This window comes from Alosa alosa, chromosome 12 (assembly GCF_017589495.1).
Source record: "Alosa alosa isolate M-15738 ecotype Scorff River chromosome 12, AALO_Geno_1.1, whole genome shotgun sequence".
NCBI classification, from domain to species: domain Eukaryota; kingdom Metazoa; phylum Chordata; class Actinopteri; order Clupeiformes; family Clupeidae; genus Alosa; species Alosa alosa.
This window is the reverse complement of record NC_063200.1, coordinates 16,016,891-16,036,890: the sequence shown is the minus strand read 5'-3', so window position 1 is coordinate 16,036,890 and position 20,000 is coordinate 16,016,891. Positions and strand designations below refer to the sequence as shown.

Here is a 20,000-nt window from a genome sequence, read left to right as displayed (position 1 = left end):
TTGGCTAAAGCAGGGGTCCCCAACCTTTTATGTACCATGGACCGGTTTGACCGGTTTGGGGGGGGGGTGTTCGGGGGTTCCATGTTCCGTGTTGTGCATGCATTACTTGAAAAGAACTAGGTCCAGTTATGTATGAACAGTGAAGGTAACGAACTCTTAAAAATGTGAAAAACGTGAAAAAGTGAAAATTGAACAATATGAACTATGAAAATTGAACAACTTGAAGCTACATCTATCAAGTGTGAACATGCTTAACAAAATATGGGAACAAAACATGGGAACTAAACGTGCATTACGAATAATCAGTGGGAGCCCTGTGCTTGTTTCCCTGCAACAAGAAGGTTCCATCTGGGGTGATGGAAGACAGTGACACCCCTCAGTGTGTTTGAAATGTCCAGTCGATTGCGCAATTTGGTCTTAGTTGCAGTCATTGCCGAAAACCTGGCCTCGCATAGATACGTGGTGGGAAATGGTAGCAACGTTTTCAGCGCTTTTACGGCTATCTCGGGATATTCTGCTTTGGTTTCATCCAAAAACCCGCCAGAGAGGTTTCCTCATAGCCTACACACTCTTAAGACCATCGTCATTTGCAATTTTGATCAACTGCTCTTCCTCCTGCGCTGACAAGTTAGGACTATTCGGGATATTGACAAATGGGTTGCGGACCCACTCACTGGTTTGCCGTGGATCTTTGAGGATGGAAGTAACGCTCAAACTCATTTGAAAGCGCAACAAGGTGATCGCGCACCAGCTGCGAGAGAAAGGGCCCTGCCTCAGTCTCTCCCAAAACCCCCACATGGAACGTATCAAATACACCCCGATCCACTCGTCGTACCCACAAATCAAGCTTGGCTTTAAATGCAGCGACTTTATCTGCCAGTTTAAAGTCGTCATTCTCCCTCGTGACAGGTTGAGGTCATTAACAACCCGAATATGTCACACAGGGGTAAGCGAGTTTTGACACCCAGCCCCTCATCACTAAAATATGCAGCTAACAGTGACTTTTTTTTCTGTAAGAAATCTCGCAACTCAAGATGTAAGATCTCGCAACTCAAACACTCTGGCCAGTGACCTGCAACCAACCAACTTGTAGCGTACCACGGTGACCCATTCACCCCTCTCTAACAACTGTGCCTCAATATCCCTCTGACATATCATCAATTCGCCTATGGACAGTGCTTGCAGAAAGCGGTACCTGATATTTTTTAGCTGCAGTCTCCCCCCAAGGAGTTCATTGCACATGCCTACCAGCAGGCAGAATTAACTCTTCCCCCAATAGTAAAGGGCTACTTTAGATTTAGCAACTGACTGGCCAATTATGATGCTTTTAGCGCAGCCACGTTCACCGATGTGGTTGCTTTACGCATAGTTTTTTGTCCTTCTTGCTCGCGTTTCTTACGCTCAAAGAACTCAAGGGGTTTGTCTTTAAGTGTTTGTCTCTAAGTGCTTGGACTCTAGATGTCGAATTAGCTTTGATGGTTTCATTGACAACTTATCGCCAAATACCACACATAAAGGACTTGGTGCATGCGAATCGCAGTCTAAGGAAACCATATTTTAAATATGACTCGTCATATTTCGTATTGAATGACCCATTCTTTTTCTTTGACGTATTTGGCTCACCATCGTCAGTGGGTATTATTGCGAATGTGACATTATTCCGAATTAAATTGAGTTTATTTAGTTTGCATGCATTTTTAAACTCTTGTCGTAGGCTACGGCCCGGTTAGGAATGTCCCGCGGCCCGGTAGGTTGGGGACCGCTGGGCTAAAGCTTTTGCTAATTAATCACTAGCTCTCTAATGAACAAATTAATGGGCAAATTAGCTGTAATAGCTTCAATCAAATGTAATGAATTAAATTACACCCTGATATACGGTGGTAGTTTAGCCCTCCAAACCGCTCAGGACAAAATGGTGAGGGAAAACAGGCAAAACTGAAAAGGTTGTCAAGGTTACTCAGTCTCCATGGCAATCCTGCTATTAGCACAACAAAAATGTCGCTGCACATTTCTTTGTAAGATCAAGGACAACTCCCAGAAGAAAAAAAAAAGATTTTCCATGAGAGGGATTCGTAGCTGGATTCCTGTGCAGTGGTGAAGGAGCTGTTTGTGCAGCATGTATTACTAGTCTGTACAACAGAAACTGCAACAACATTCTGCATGAATTAATGAAGCAATTTATCAAATCCATTTGAAGCTGAGACAACAAAATAAATGCTTTTTCAGGCACTAACTATTCTTCAGGCTTCGCACAGCATACATACAGTATCTGCTTACCATCTATTAACACACATGCAGCTGCACATTCATCTTAGTGTGTTAGTAAGCTGAATAAAAACATTTCTATGCAGCGTAATTGCAGCCAACAAAGGCACTATGCTTTTCCGGGAACACAAAGGTCGAGGGTCGGTGGTGCAACTGCACTGATTTATTCTTTAGTGGTTTTTGGACTTATTCAACTTTCTGAACTTTCCAGCCGCAGCTTTTGCTGCTGATGGATTACAGAGACGCATGCAGACTTATATATAGCCTAACCAGGTAAACTCCTTCAAGTTAGACAACCGTATGGATTACGGAGACGGATTCAGACTTTAGCTTGTTTCCCCTTGGGGATCAATAAAGTATCTATCTATCTATCTATCTATCTATCTATCTATCTATCTAATAATATATAAGTACGTAAGATCCCTCAAGTTGGACGCCCTGTCAGAGTGAGGATTGCATACACACACCATGCCGGTGTGTGTTAATTAACCAGGCCAGAGCCACTGCAGCTAAACCCTGTCTGACTGGGAGTATTGTGCAGTTGAACATGGACTTTCAAATGAACAAATTTACAATGTCCTGAAGATAAAAACGCTTCTAATGAAGCAACCAGCTAAGTTCAGGACCTGCTCTGCAGTGTCTAGAGTTTCTACATGAACCAGGCAATCACCACCCTGTGGTGAAAAGCCCAACTAACAAGGAATTATGCTCCACGTGGTAAACGTCCTTTGGAGGAATAGCAGTAGACTTAAAGCTGAAGTCAGCGATTTTACGAGATTTCAAGCCCATAATTCTTAATTTTGTCACATTCAGCAATCATCTCCTCACGAACGCTAGCTGCCCATTCCATGAGTAGGCCTACAGTGTAACTCTGTAGACAGTCCAGGCCACGAAAACTGGAAACAAAGTAGGGGCAGCCTGTTCCCCCAAACAAAAACTTTGCGTGGAATTTCTCTGGGAATGCTGAAGGTAGGGGGAGCTACTCTTGCATGTTTCATTTGGTCCTTGGTTCAAATATAATGTACGTTGTTTTGGACAAAAACATCTGCTAATACATTTCAATATAAACATAACAAAACGAACGTGACTTCCTGCGAAATCGCTGACTGCAACTTTAAGGGCCATTCATACCAAGAACTATAACTATAACAATATATAACTATAACAATAATGGCAAACAAGTATAGTCCTAGCTAATATGAATGACGACGTCCACACATAAACTATAACGAGAACGACATCATTGGGGATCACTTTCAGAGGGATTTTGCTGACAGCCAATCAGAATCCATCAAATTTTAGCCATCACACTCATCAACATGAGGTAAGACTTTCCTTATCGTTGGTCAGTGTGGACGCTTTTATTGTAATAGATATAGTTATCTTCATAGTTATCGTTCCTGGTGTGAACGGCCCTTTACTCCGATAGTCTGGACTACAATGCTGGGCTGTGTGCGGTATGCTATACGGTCGGAAAACACACCTGCAGATATACCCCACTAGGGCAACTCAAGGTGAACTTACACAGACACTTTCAATGCACTCTGCATCTGCAGCTTTGTAAATCAAAACACCCTGAGAGTGCAGTCATGTGTACAGAATCACTTTTTCTGTCTGCAGACCAGACAGATTAATTTTGGTAGTAAAACTGTATGTGTATAGTTGCTTTGGAAGTGCATGTTATGTTGTAAAGTTGCCTTGATAGATGTTTGTGTGTGTATGTGTGTGTGTGTTTGGGCTAGAGAGTGTGTAGACTTACTTTGATAGTGCATGCATTTGTGTGTGTATTAGTTTGAGTGTGTGTCTAGACGCGCTGTGATAATGCATGCATACTGTATGTGTGTGTGTGTGTAGAGTACTTTGATAGTGCATACATGTGTGTATGTTTATTTGTTTGTATGTGTGTGTAGACTTACTCTGATAGTGCAGCTGGAAGGTGCCCATTGGTCCCTCTGCAAAGGAGCGGAAGAGTACAGAGATGGTATTGGTCGGGCTGCGGATCACCTGACCCTCCACCAGGAGTGTGTGATTGGCCAGTACTATCAGGGCTCCTGCCTCGTTCTGCCCTCTGATTGAGAGCTGCTCGCCATCCGACAGATTGACACTCTTGATCTGTGATGAATTACACACACAATACATATGAAAATGAACAATGACACACACACACACACACTTTATTACTATTTTATTTTACCAGGTGAGTCGCATTGAGCACATGCACACACACTCATATACTCACACACTTCAGACTGCATTTCTCTAATTCTCCTAATCCTCCTTTAGCATACTTTCCCAACAATCTCAGTCCTCTCTCTCTCTCTCTCTCTCTCACACACACACACACACCAGCCACACACACTGTCTCCTTCTCCTGCTTGTTACCGTCTTGTCAAAACGAACCTTAACACTGAAAATTAGCGCACCAAATCCCCTCTGCTTAGTCTTTAGCACATCACTAAGAGTGTAAAAGCAGACACATCCACACACACACACGCACACACGCACACACACACACACACACACACACACACACACACACACACACACACTACAGCTTTGCTCTCCACTCATCAAAGCACAGACTTGGACCCTGAAGACTACAGCGGCTGGAGAATCCCTTACACAGTTCCCTCCCTCCCTCCCTCTCTCTCTCTCTCTGTCTCACTCTCTCTCCCTCTCTTTCTTCTCTCTCTCTCTCATGAACACTCTCTCTCTCTCTCTCTCTCTCTCTCTCTCTCCCTCTGCCAGTGGTCCTGGCAGGGATTAGGGTGGTAATTGGAGATTATTCAGTGGGCGGTGGGTAGAAGGTGACACACACACACACATGGGTAATCCCAGATTGGCGGTCAGTGTGTGGGCCTGAGGAAGTTGCTGCATGTGTGTGTGTGTGGGTGTGGGTGTATATATGTGAGAGAGCGTGCTTGTCGGCCAGTGCTCCACTTCAACATCTGTTCGTCTGCCATGGGTTTCCTAGGAGTTAGTCTGACTCTGCGCTGGTTTAAGCCTCTCAGAGAAAACACATCAAGGAGCCTGCTGTACCACTGACAGCCACTAGGGGTCTCAGCACAACTGGATATTATAACATGGATGTTACAGGTTCCACAGGAGGGGTGAGGAGCGACAGCCATCAGGATAATTAGGTCAGCTGGAAGCGTTAGCTGTTTTATTACATTTCAACACTCAAAAGCCTCACTGATGCAATAATATTGGTACAATCCAATGCAAAGCTAATCTGAAAACATATGGAGGATATCGTCTTAATATGTGTGTGTGTGTGTGTGTGTCTTAATGTGTGTGCGTATGTGTGGTTTCCCTCGGCTGGCCATACAGTATCCCATGGAAACACTGGCAGTGTACTGTAAGTAACATGCTGTATGAGTGTGTATGTGTGTGTGTGTGTGTGTGTGTGTGCCAGTGTATGTGCCTGTGTATGTGTACCTGCAGCTCCATGCCGCATCTAGTGTAGACGGTGTATGTAATGTGTGTGTGTGTGTGTGTGTGTGTGTATGTGTGTGTGTGTGTGTGTCTACCAGTGTGTACCTGCAGGCCCATGCTCCATGATCCAGTGCAGATCTGGTAACTGTGTATGTAATATATAATGTGTGTGTGTGTGTGTGTATGTGTGTGTGTGTGCGTGTGTATGCATGTGCCTGTGTGTGTGTGTGTGTACCTGCAGCTCCATGCCATATCCAGTGTAGACGGTGACTGTGTATGTAATATATAATATGTGTGTGTGTGTGTGTGTGTGTTTTGTGTGTTTGTGTGTGTGTGTTTGTGTGCGTGTGTTTGTGTGCATGTGTGTACCTGCAGCTCAATGCTGTATCCAATGTAGACGGTGACTGTGTATGTAATATGTGTGTGTGTGTGTGTGTGTGTGTGTGTGTGTGTGTGTGTGTGTGCGCGTGTGTGTATGCGTGTGTGTGTGTACCTGCAGCTCCACGCCGTATCCTGTATAGACGGTGACGGTGTATGTAATATGTGTGTGTGTGTGTGTGTGTGTGTGTGTGTGTGTGTGTGTGTGTACCTGCAGCTCCACGCCGTATCCTGTATAGACGGTGACGGTGTACGTGCACTGCAGAAAGGCCCCGTCTGGAAGCGGAGGGTCGTCTGATGAATCGATGTAGCCCTCAGGGTCGGAAAAATTGATCACACAACTCGATACTGCTGGGAAGACAAGAGAGGAGAGGTAAGGTGTGTAGGTGTGTGTGTGTGTGTGTGTGTGTGTGTGTGTGTTAGCATATGACATGATCATTTTTTTGAGTGTCTTTTTCTGCAGATCAAAGGAGCAAGAGCAAAAGAGGGAGGCTAAGGAAGAGCAATGGAGATAGCCCAATAGGACATATTGGCACCTCCACCACTATCATCATCATCATCATCAACACAGTCATCACCTCAAGAAACATCATCATCATCATCAACACAGTCATCACCTCAAGAAACATCATCATCATCATCATCATCATTATCATCCTCATTATCATAATCATCATCATCATTATTATCATCATCATCATCAACACAGTCATCACCTCAAGATACATCATCATCATCCTCATTATCATCATCATCATCATCATCATCATCATCATCATCAGAAGCAGCAACAGCATATTCAACATCATAGTTATTTTAATTAGTTATTTTGTTAATTTTGTTCATTTAGTTAATTTGAATGTAATGCTGTGTGTGTGCGAAAAGCGCATGTATGAAAAGTAATGTGGCGTGTGTGTGTGTGTAAATGAAGTGCGCGTGTGGGAGTGCGCGTGTGTGTGTGTGTGTGTGTTACCTGGTGCCAGTGTGCCCATGTCTGGCTCCGTGTCTACCACTACTGCTGTGGGCGTGGGGGTGAGGGTGCTGCTGGGATTTTGAGTCCCTTCCTCCTCGTCCTCCTCCTCGTCCCTCACCTCAGAGCTGCCCCCTGCCCCAGTCTTCCCCCCGTGTGTGTGTGGGGTGTCCACGTTTTCTGGGGAAGTGGGGTGCGCGCCAGAATCCCACGCACCACCCCCACCCCCATCCCCCACACCCACCCCAGCTGCAGGGATCATCCTCTTCAGCAGGCCCTCCTGCTCTGGCGAGAGGACCCCCCCGACCCCCCTGGCGCTGCCCAGCCCCTTCCCCAGCATGGGCAGCAGCTCCTGGGGGAGGGCGCTGGGCAGCACCCTGCTCCGCTGGGACAGCAGCTGGTCCCGGCGAGCCAGGACAGACTCCAGGAGACCCTGCCCGACCAAGGCGGCTCCTCGTGGGCCTTCCCTTGGGGTCTCCCCTGGGGCCGGAGCGGAGGTTGGAGGACCAGGTCTGGCCTCCTCTGTGGACAGAAGAAGAGAGCGATACGGGTATTAGCAATAACTCAAGTAACCACAATCGTACAATGTGCTACAAGCAGTACAATATTCAAATTTAAAGGAGCTTTATTAGCATGACTGTTTGGATACAGTGTTGCCAAAGCCAGTGTTACAGAAAACACAGTAGAGTCACAAACATTTTCTCACAGATTTACATTTACATTTATTCATCTGGTATTTGGCAGATCTGTCTTCTTATTCCACAATTTATGCTGTTCTTAGACCACTGGCGTTTACTGGAGTTTAGTGCAGCATCATGTAGGTTATAGGCTTACAAGGCTCCTTCCAGGAGTGTTTTTATATGGAGGTTCAAAATCATTTTCATGGTGCAAAGGAAGGGAGAGCATCCAACATTGCTATTGCCTAGATCAACAAACGAGTTTCACCAGCAGTGCTGCTTGTGTGAAGAGAAATTAGTACTCCTCTGGTGCTCATCAGCTTAAAAATCCAGCACGATTTCAAATTTAGTAGTGAGTCTGAGGCACTCAAGAGGATATTTGTAAGTAAAAAAGCCTTTATTGAGCTTGGCTATCAATTAAAATCATGCCAACATGTTTCAGCCAAAATGGCCTTCCTCAGGGCAAGTTTAAAAATGGCTGTCTGTAGACAGCATCTTCTAAATGTGAATGTGGCCTGAATGTGGAATTGCTATTGCCTAGTTTTGAAAATGGTATGAATCACAGAGGGTGAACAGAAGGCAAAAGCAACAGATTTTGTGTGTTTGTGAAAACATTAAAGACGCCCTCTGGCGAAAATTTCGTTTTTTACCATGTTAACATGTCTGTATATACGTCAGTTTAGAGAGCAAAGAGGGTGTTGAAGGGAATGAGAAAGTCTGAGAATGGATAAAAGAAACTATGTGAGAGGACAAGGATGAGTGCGTATGTGAGGTGGGGGACGAGGAGGAGGGCAAGAAAGAGGATTTTTTATTGGATACTGTAGTACAGTGCATTGTAGGCTGTATACTGTACAATACTGTAAACAAATCGTATGGCCCTGAACATTTGCTTTCCATTTGCTGTTTCCAAATTGTGTTTTAGCAATTAAGTGTTTTAGAAATTGAGTGTGTGTGTGTGTGTGTGTGTGTGTGATGCATCTGTGTGCTTCCAAAAGAGAATATGTTGAGAGTGTGTTTATGTGTATATATGTGAATGTTTAACAGTGTGCATGTGTGTGAGGAGTCTTTTAAGTGTATATATGTGTTAGTGTGTTTGCAAAAGAGAGAGAGAGTGTGTGTGTGTGTGTGTGTGTGTGTGTGTGTGTGTGTGTGTGTGTGTGTGTGTGTGTGTGTTGAGCTGAGTTGAAGGGGTGGTTTGAATGCAGCCTGCATGCGAATGAGCTCAGAGACACTGGAGTGCAAGAAGGGCCCATTCTCACCGCAGCTATTTGGAGATGGCGCATGTGGGACGTAGGCCAACCTACTGTCACTCAAACACACACACACACACACAAACACACACTGGCAGGAGGGAAGGCCTGGCTGTAGAAGAGGCTGCAGTCCTGAATCAGGCCATCCTCGCTTCTCGAGGTGGGAGGGTGATTTTTTTGTGTGCGTATCTCTCTCTCTCTCTGTGTATATGTTTCTGTCTGTCCGTCTCTCTCTCTCTCTCTGTGTTTGTGTGTGTGTGTGCATGTCTGTCTCTGTGTGTGTCTGTGTGTGAGTGTGTGTACCCATGTATGTATGTGTGTGTATGCGCTGGGTAGGAGGGGAGTTGGATGGAGTGCAGTGGAGCATGTCAGGAGAAGCAATGGGTGTCACAGACACACACACCCCTACGCATGCTAAAACACCATCTTAGCCTCTCTCCCTACCTCTCTCTCTCTCTGTCTCTCTCTCTCTCCCCCCCTCTATCTCTCCAGAGCTCTCATAAAAGTGCAGCTGGCGGTTCCCAGTATCCATCTCAAACAGTGAGCCCCCCCCCCCCCCCCCTCCTCCTCTCTTCTCCTCTCCTCCCTCCCCTCCTCCTCTCCTCTCCTCCCCCACCCCCACCCTACCCCGGGGTCAGGTCCAGGCAGGGCCCCAGGCTGCCCACTGCTTTGGCCATTCATTCTCCAGCACGTTCCCCCTCTTCTCTCCATCCTTTGGCCACTCACTTTAATCATCTGTCTCATTCACTGTGCCAAGAGAGAGAGGGGGAGAGAGAGAGAGAGAGGGAGGGAGAGAGAGAGGGAGAGGGAGGGAGAGAGAGAGGGAGAGAGGAAGGAAGGAAGGAAGAGAGAGGGGGAGGAGGGGGGAGAGAAAGTGAGGGAATGGCTATTTAGACACACAGCTGCCCCCCTCCCCGCCTCCAACACACACACACACACACACACGCTTGCCTGTTATATAGTTCCGTCACTAGACGCCACACATGGGATTCTCCAGCTATGCCACGCCACCCAACCCCTCAGCCTCCTCCGCCTCTCTCTCGCCTCCGTCTCAACAGGCGTCACACACACACACACACCTACTCACACACACACACACACACACACACACCAGGGGTTTATGTAACACGGGAAGCACTCACACTCACAGAGGAGATGGGAGAAGAGGACAGGAGGAGAGGAGATGGGAGGAGAGAAGGAAAGGAGAGGACAGGAGGAGAGGAGATGGGAGGAGAGGAGGAAGGGAGAGGACAGGAGGAGAGAGGAGAGGTAAAGAGAGGAGAGCAGAGGAAGAGAGGAGCAGAGAGGAGAGCAGAGCAGGAGAGAGGAGAGGTAAAGAGAGGAGAGGAGAGAGGAGAGCAGAGGAGGAGAGGAGCAGAGAGGAGAGGTGAAGAGAGGAAAGGTGAAGAGAGGAGAGGAGAGGTGAAGAGAGGAGAGGTGAAGAGAGGAGAGGTGGAGAGACGAGAGGAGAGCAGAGGAGGAGAGAGGAGAGGTGAGGAGAGCAGAGGAGGAGAGGTGAGGAGAGCAGAGGAGGAGAGAGGAGAGGTGAGGAGAGCAGAGGAGGAGAGAGGAGAGGTGAGGAGAGCAGAGGAGGAGAGAGGAGAGGTGAGGAGAGTAGTGGAGAAAGCTTGCTGTGCACATAGGTCCGTATAAGGTCCGCAGGTTAGCATCATATCTGAATCATCCGAAGGGTAGGACCTCCGTTTGACAAACCTCTGCATATACTACGGAGGTTATATCTGAAAGCCCTTTGTGAGACCGTGGAGAGTGTGTGAGCCTGAGATCTCAGGCACAAAAGCCTCGTCCATCACCATCCTCTCCACAGACAGACAGGTCCATCACCATCCTCTCCACAGACAGACAGGTCCATCACCATCCTCTCCACAGACAGACAGGTCCATCACCATCCTCTCCACAGACAGACAGGTCCATCACCATCCTCTCCACAGACAGACAGAGGGCCGTCTCAGGCACAAAAAGCCTCGACCATTAAGTGCTCTGCTCAGATTTACACTGACAGAACAAGCAGCGTCTTTCAGTCAGACGCCAAAAAAAGGACCTTCTGGCTATCAATTTCATCTGTGGTATCAAAATTACCATCACTATGTGACTGAGTGCATGTGGGTATCTGATTGTTGGTGTGTGTGTGTGTGTGTGGGGGGCAGGGGGCATTAGTCACAGATACCCTCACTACCACCATGTATGTAGTGTCATCTCAGTGATGTCACTTCCTCTGAATATGTCACTTCACACGCAGCGTCCACATTAAATCCATTCCACTCACGTTATCAGAAGAACACTGTAGCCTAAAGTTTTATTTTGAACACTTAATTTGGTCTCACTCTGGTTTCACGGCAGCCACGTTGTTGCCCCTTGCGTTGGCCGTGATGTCCCTTTGAAAATCAGAGGTACAGGCCACGGTGGCCTTGGTGCCCTTCTTTCAATATTCTGCTTTGCGTCCTACTAACGGCTCCCACACACAGCTGCGTGCATCGCGTTGCTGGAGACGCATCCCATTCACTTTAAATGGGCTCACGTGATCCGTTGCCGAACTGAATTGTGGGTCCGTCGGCGTCGCGTTTCTCCCGCTGCTTTCGCGTTGAGTTCAGCTGTTGCTGCACCGACAGAGCGGCACCGGCCAATCAAGCCAATCGCGTGCGGCACCAACCAATCACATTACGGTTTTACATCAAGTCATTTGCATAGCTACCGTCGGGAACACCCACTGGAATGCGTTGACGGAACGCAGCTGTGTGTGGGAGCCGTAATAGCGATTTTTATTTAGCCTATGGCCTGTCAAAATATTCACAGCGCAAATTAATTTAGTCTTTTACACAGTGGAGAAAGTGACAGTGCAAGATAGAAAGTGCGTCCATTCTTCTCAGTTGAACTACTCGCTTGAAGTAGCCTACTCATCACACAGACATCACAAGTATCATATGAAAGAGCTTTTTCTCAGCTTTTAAACGATGTTAGCGGCGAATTGCTGTGGTGAACGGTTCGCAAGAAAAGTAAATAATATAATTCAATTTAATCATAAATTCTACTGAAGGTTTTGCGTCCATCTCCCTACCCATTCCTCTCTCTCGGTGCAATACTTCACGAACCTTTCGTTTAACACATGACAAACCATATATCAGAATAAACAGCAGACCTTACCGAACACAAAGGTGTAAAGCAGTCCCCTGTACAGTTAGCCGTTCCAGAGTAATCCAGTTTTGAATTTGCAGTAATAGTACAGCGGCTAAGGCCAGATTTTTCCCTGAAGCGTTCAGTTTTTGCAGAAAGCACGAAACTTGGTACAGGTAAAGTACTACCCCTAGTGATCAAAAATTGAAATGGACCCCAACACATAACGCCCCCTAGTGGCCCCTATCGTGACTTCAAATATGGCCACCAAAATATGCCCTTTTTTTCTACATTTATAATGCTATGCTGTTTTTAACACATAATATGACGTGTCTATAGCATAATTAAAATGGCAGACATGTTGGATTTTAAGGAAGTAGCCATACATTCTGACACTGAGTCAAAAACTGGGGTGCATATAGGCTATGTGTGAAGTTTCGACTGTGTGACTAAACCCTGCACTTGCCTGGGCTCAATCCTTCTAATTTGCCCCCTCGAGGCTGGCATGCTAGCAAGGAGGCTAAAACCCATGGATGCTAGTGTCTGTCAAGTCTCTTAAAGAAACATATGCTGCCTTTTGGGAAATTAGCTTTTTTGTCTTCTATCCCAGAGTTAGATAAATTAGTACATACACCCAGTCATAGTTAGATAAATTAGTACATAACCCAGTCCAACACATCCTACTGTTAGCCTAATTCAATTGAGGTGGGTGGGGCCAATTAGCATATGCTAAAGTTTCTTTTAAAGCTTATAGTGATTGTTTGAAAAGGTCTATTTTGTTTTATTGTAGTTTAACATTTTGCATCCTATAATTTAAAATTTAAAAACTCTAATTTAAATATGTAATACCTTATGAGTTTAGCTCCCTCTTGACACATTAGGGCTCTTGCTAGTCAGTGAACCAGCACTTTTAGGACACTTGCTAGTGCGTTCAGCGCCCAGTCCTTGGGTGTGCTTTGTGGTGGAAACACCAAAAGCTCAAGACAGGTAAAGTTGAGTATCGTCCGCATAGCAGTGATAATCAACCCAAGGAAGTGTGTATATAGAGAAAAGTAGGGGCCCTAATACTGATCCGTGAGGCACACCTGTGGTGAGGTCATGTGCTCTTTAAGGTAGGATTTAAACCAGTCAAGGGCTTTCCTAGACATCCCAGTTCAGATAGTGTAGAAAGGAGAATGTCATGGTTAACAGTGTCGAAGGCTGCAGATAAGTCTAGTAGAATGAATACTAATGACTTAGCAACTTAGATGAGGACTTAGCTACTCTCAATGCTTCGGTCACAGACAGAAAAGCAGTTTCAGTAGAATGACTCTTGAAAACAGACTGCATAGGTTGTTCTGATATAGTAAGTCCAAGACTTGCTTGAAGACCACTTTCTCAAAAAACTTTGACAAGAAAGGAAGAAGGGAGATAGGTCTGTAAAAACAGGAATGGTTTTAGAGGTGGTGGCAAATTATACATTTTCCATCTTTATCCTCCTTGATTGAATTTTCACTAGTGTCACTACTGGTAGCATAAGCCAGTACCTGGAGCCTACAAACATTTCACAGGTAGTCTAACTCCTCCAGAAAGGCACACCAATACATTCCATTGCCAGAAGGATTACTGTGTCTCCCAGCACAGTCTCAAGAGCATGTAGGAGATTCCAGGAGACAGTTGCTCTAGGAGAGCTGGGCAGGATGGTAGAGGGTCCTTAACCCAGCAGCAGGACCAGTATCTGCTCCTTTGTGCAACAACAAACAGTAAGAGCCCTGCCAGAGCCCTACAAAATGACCTCTCCAGGTCGCTGGTGTGACTGTCTCTGACCACACTGTCAGACTTCATGAAGGTGGCCTGAGGGCCCGATGGCCTCTGGAAGGACCTATGCTCACTGCCCAGCACCGTGCAGCTCAATTGGCATTTGCCATAGAATACAAAATTTGCAGGTTCGCCCTGTGCTTTTCACAAATGAGACCAGGTTCACCCTGAGCATGTGACGTCTAAAGATGTCTTGGAGAATGTAATGCTGCCTTTAACATCATTCAGCATGACCAGTGATAATCTGCATCCTTGGAAGGACGCACACACCTCTATGGGCAAGACAACTGCACCCTCACTGCTCTTAGGCATCAGGATGAAAACTTCAGACCCATTGTCTGACCCTGTATTGGTGCAGTGGGCCCTGGGTTCCTACTGGTGCACAACAATGGCTGGACACATGTAGCGAGAATGTGGAGGCAGTTCCTGGAGGATGAAGGCATTGATACCATTGACTGTCCCCCCACACTCTCCTGACTTAAATCCGATTAAACACCTCTGGGACATTATATTTTGGTCCATACAACACTGCCAGGTTGTACCACTGACTGTCAAGGAGCTCAGTGATGGCCATGTCCACATCTGGGAGCAGATCCCCCAGGACACCATCCGCCGTTTCATTAGGAGCATGCCCCGATGCATCAAGCATGTCGGGGCCATACGAACTACTGAGTACCATCATTAGTTGCTGCGCTGAAATTCAAGCAAAATGGACTAGCTTGCGGAGTCATTTTTTCCACTTAGATTTTCGGGGGGTCTTTGAATTCAGTCCTCTGTGGATTGATCATTTTCATTCCCAAATAACAAAGTGGCATCCTTTTGTTCCTAACATATTACCCAGTCCATATCAGTTTTAATCCTACCTCACAGGATGCTCGTTTAACGCATCATGGCTTGGACAGTTGTCCGCACCTCACCATCCCACCACAGGGGTCCCCCAGGGCTCAGTACTGGGCCCCCTTCTCTTTGCTATCCACACCACTTCTTTGGGACAGATTATCCATTCACACAGCTTCTCATACCACTGCTATGCAGATGACACACAGCTTTATCTGTTCTTTCCACCTGATGACCCCTTGGTCTCGGCACGGACCTCGGATTGCCTCCCAGACATATCTACATGGATGAAGGCACACCACCTCCAGCTAAACCTCTCAAAACCAAACTGCTGGTCCTCCCAGCTAAACCTACTGCTCCCACCTACTCGAATGCCCTCATACAGGCATATGCTACCCCCCGACCGTTGCGCTCTTCAGACAAACATCGTCTAGCTCTGCCACCGGTACGCTCAGGTCAATCCAAACTTTTCATCTGTTGTTCCTCGTTGGTAGAACGCACTACCAGTTCCTACTAGAGCTACTAGAACTCCTGAAGACCCAGCTCTTCAGAGAATATCTCCTCTCGTAGCACTACTTACAACTAGCTAATTCTAGCACTTACCACCTGACTTGACTGTATAAAAACAGCACTCACTGGTGCACTTTTCCCTATTGTACTCTACCTTTTTGAAATTTTTTAAATTGTTCTAGAATTGTTGAGAGAATTGTTTTAAAAGCGTTAAATTGTTTCCCAGGTTGTAAGTCGCTTTGGCTAAAAATGCGTCAGACAAATGTAATATAATGTAGATATCCAGCATGTTTTTTCCCCATTGAGATCTGATGTTATTTATTTTTTAAAGTGTATAATTTTTTTGAGCAGTGTATAGTAAGAGTTAAGGTTTGCTCAGAAAGATAAAATAAGAATTTATTGATGATGTAGGTAGTTACTTCAATTAACCAAGATATAGAATAATTGGCTCATTTTCTTACACATAGTGGCCATATTGGAATCTTACCAGATTATACTTGATGCCTCGTGTATTATTGAGGTTGTCATGTTATAAAATGACTGTTCAAACTTTGAAATAGTTTTTGAATGATATTTCTATCATGACTAACCAGAGATGGTCTATATTTTCACATTTGGTATCCGCCATATTGGATTTCAAAATGGCCAACATCAAGTTTGTTTGGAAATCATGTCAATAGCTTCCTTGACCCCAAAAATTGAGTGTTAGAACTTAAAAGACTTTTTTATCTGGTTTCATTTTGAAGTTGTATCAACAATTCTATTAAGAATGGTAGCCATATTTTAATTCAAGATGAAGGCCACTAGGGGGCGCTATGTGTTGGGGTCCATTTCAATTTTTGATCACTAGGGGTAGTAGTATAACTGTGCCAAGTTTCATGCTTTCTGCAAAAACAACGATTCCGGTGCTTAGCCGCTGTACTATAAATTTCGACATGCATGGATGTCTCCAAATTTGGGCTTTAAGTTTTACAATGTGTTTAAATTGTTCCACATGATTTCATAATGGGACAAATACAAAATAAATGTTACAAATATCGCCTAGATATCAGTAAATCAGAGGACAGCTGACTAAGAGTTTGTGAAAGTAGATCACAAAATGCTAAGCATGCATCTACAGTAGGCTATTTTAGTTTCTTAAAGCTGAACTGTGCTCAAATTGTTCAATACATGATTTCATAACAGGCCAAATATAAAATAAATGTTAAATATAGCCTAGATATCTGTAAATATTAGATGATCAGATGATTTGCAGTTCTATGTAATATGTCATGTTCCATGTTTTTGTAATGTTTCACACAGTGATGCAGGTCTACTGCAGTGAATAGGCTATACAACTTTGATCATTTATAGCCTACTACTGTATAGTTAACTTTGGCCTTGGTGCCCTAACATGTGGCCTTTGTGCCCTCCACCAAATATGCCCAACTGAAGGTGGCCTTGCCCCCAGAATGGTGAAATTCCAAGCCTCGTCTCACTCATTGGATCCAAATAACAGTAATAGCAACCTCCAAGTAATGTTAGGCTAAGTTAAGCTATAAGCACATAGCCAATTAAATATAAAAAACTGAACGGGCCACTTTTTGAAACTATTTCAGCTTGTGTAGGCCTATCAGTGCTTTCTGAACATATTGAACACACTTTTAAAAATACTGTGATAATACCGAAAAACCGTGATAATTTTGGTCACTATAACCGTGAGGTTAAATTTTCATACCGTTACATCCCTAATACACACACACACACAAGCAGGCATGTCTGCACACATATACAGACACACACACATGCACACACACACACACACACACACACACACACACACACACACAGACAGCACGAAAGGGCTGCACACACAGACACACAGACACACACACACATAAGTGCAGGCACATATATACACACACACTGCATGTGCGCTCAGACACACACACAGACATACACACATATATACATACACACACACACACACACACACACACATCTGCTCACATGCACAAACACACACACAAACACACATACCTGCTATGAGCACATGCAACATTAGCCTGACCATGGCAGATGTGGCCTTGGTGCCCTTTTACAATCTATTATTTTCCCATTAAGTGTCAGGAGCCAGCAGAGACAAGGCCAGTTGACCCTCTAAAACCTGCCCCCAAGCAAACCAACCAAACACTCATCTCCCCTCCCCTGGTCTCTCATTGTGTTGCCACACACACACACACACACACACACACACACACACACACACACACACATTCACTCACACACACACACACACACACACACACACAAACACAAGCACACGGCACTTGTGTGGGTTTAAGTCTCTCAGCAGAAGAACTAAACTCATTGATGATTCCGACCCACATTTGGATCCTGTTACCCAGTGCTTGTTCCAAGATGCATGCTATAGCCTACCATGTGTCTGTCTCGCCAAGAATACAAGACTACAGGCATTTGCTTTGGACACCACTGCTCTCTCTCTCACACACACACACACACACACACACACACACACACAGTGCTCAGGTGGGGAATGGATGGGAGAGGGGTTACTGCTTCTAAGGAGAAAGTGAACAATGACAAGTATTGCAGTATTGCGCAGGAAAAGGCACCATACAGTACCAACTTAACCGTGGAAGCCTTGGGAATGTTTTTGTGCATTGACTCAAGGTTAAAATGAGACAGACCCAGTCACTGTAAAGCTTCCTCTCTCTTTCTCTCACTCCTCTCTCTCTTTCATGTCCTCTTCGCCCTCTTTTTACCTCTGCATTGTTCTGACTATGGCTATTTTAGATTTTAAAGCAAATCTTTCTGTCCTTTTGGTGGAAATGTACAATGACTGCAACATAGGCATTTGCCTTCAAAGCACACATTAGGGTGCCTATTGGCTGGGGCTATGAACGCACCCCATGGGGGAGCTCGTAGAGGCACAGTGTGAAGTGAGCCAGGACTCGTACTGACTGCACGGTAAAAGGCTCCATGGAGAGCTACCCGCAGGAGGGCTTTGGGAGATTTCCCTCTCACTGAATGTCTCTCTGTGCTTGTCACATACAAGGCTCAAAAGTTACAGTGAGTCAGACCACCAAGGTAATGAGGTAGAGATCCTTGTTTTCTGCTCTTCTTCTCCTCTCTTCCTCTGTCTATCTGTATCCCTAATTCCTTTTCTCTCTCTATCTGTCATCCTCTCTCTTCCTCCCTCAATCCCTGTGTTCTTCTCTCTCTCATATGTGGCCTGTTGTGTTGAAACATCTGCCGTCGTGTTTGGTTCAGTCTGTCTCATGCAGAGCTCAAGGTTACTGCAGGTTCGATGTGGAGGTGATTGCTGTATTGTAGAACATCTCTCTCTCCCTCTCTCTCTCTCGCACCCTCTCTCGTTATCTCTCTCCTTCTCTTGTTCTCTCTCTTCCTCTCCCTCGTGTCCCTGATCCTGTCTGTAGTGTCTTGTTTTCATTGTTTTGAGGATGACTGACATGGAGACTGATTTGCTATCCAGACCAGTGTACTGGATTACGCTTGACTAGACACACCGCAGCCTCTCTCCTGTTGGAAGCGTGCTTAACCGCCTCATAAATCCAGCCCAGCGTGGCCATTAGCACCAGGCTCCATCGAGCTTCAATGGCCAGGTCGGACAAGGACACAGAGTCCAACATCAGAACAAACAATGGCTGCCCTCAGCCCGACTCCCAGATAAATTACAATCACATCACTCCTGAGAACACACAACTTTTGAAAACTTCATGACCCCTTCAAGGCAATGTGAACAGATTTGAGAACATGTCGAGGAAGAGTTCCAAAGCACTCCACTTTGAAGGTCTCCAAAAATACAAAACACACAGACCCCTCCTGTTTGAAAAAGGGAACATTAAAACACTAATGTTCTCTGCGTGTGTGTGTGTGTGTGTGTGTGTGGTGGTGGTGGGGGGGGGCGGTTGCAGAGGAGGCTTACTCAGACCACAGACACACTCTCATTGGGTTCCTGGGTAAATTACTGCAGTGTATTTATAAATGCATTAGTGCGCCCTCATACTGGTAAAGCCTACATTTATTTTGGTCAGTGACCCATTAGCCCTTTGTTTTGTTTTTACTGCAAGCCACAAGGGGCCAGTGTTGTGGATGGGGGTAAATGACCCAGCAGAGTTGGAGGTATACACCAGCCTAGAACACAAGAAATAGAGAGGAGAGAGGAGGAGGAGGAGAGGAGAGGAGAGGAGGAGGAAGAGAGGAAGATGAGAGGAGAGAAGAATGAAAGATTTATATGAAAGAGAGAAGGAAGGAGAGGAGGAGAGGAGAAAGAGGAGAAGGATGAGGAGGGGGAAGAGTGGAGAGGGGAAGATGGGATTTAGATGAGAGGATTAAGGAGATTAGAGAGGAGAGGGAGGACAGCGGAAGATATGCAAGGCTGATTTAAGCTCAAATCAGCAGATGAGTGCAGTGTTAGCAATAGAGGCATTGGTGCTTGCTGAGGAGAGGCTGTGTGTGTGTGTGTGTGTGTGTGTGTGTGTGTGTGTGTGTGTGTGTGTTTGTGTGTGCGAGGGGGGAGGGGGGCAGCCCCAAACTGCACAGCAATTACCGCGGGGCAAAGTCCTGCAGCTCCCCCGTACCCTCGGCTCGGCAAGGGAAAACGCTGATTGAGAAATTAATCCTCAGTCTGTCATCAACTTAAACCTCTTTCTCTCTCTCCCCCTCCCTCTCTTCCCAGCCCTCCAGCACCCCTCCTTCACTCCCTCCCTCCCTCTCTCTCTCCCTCTC

At 45.8% G+C, this 20,000-nt stretch overlaps 1 protein-coding gene across 1 annotated transcript in view; it reads right to left on the bottom strand.

Moving 5' to 3' along the window:
• LOC125304862 (seizure 6-like protein) overlaps nucleotides 1-20,000 on the bottom strand; it is a 60,604-nt gene that overhangs the window by 16,952 nt on the left and 23,652 nt on the right. Inside the window, 3 exon segments of the mRNA XM_048259378.1 lie at nucleotides 4,182-4,377; nucleotides 6,290-6,429; nucleotides 7,052-7,570. Coding sequence (XP_048115335.1) covers nucleotides 4,182-4,377; nucleotides 6,290-6,429; nucleotides 7,052-7,570 — 855 coding nt within the window.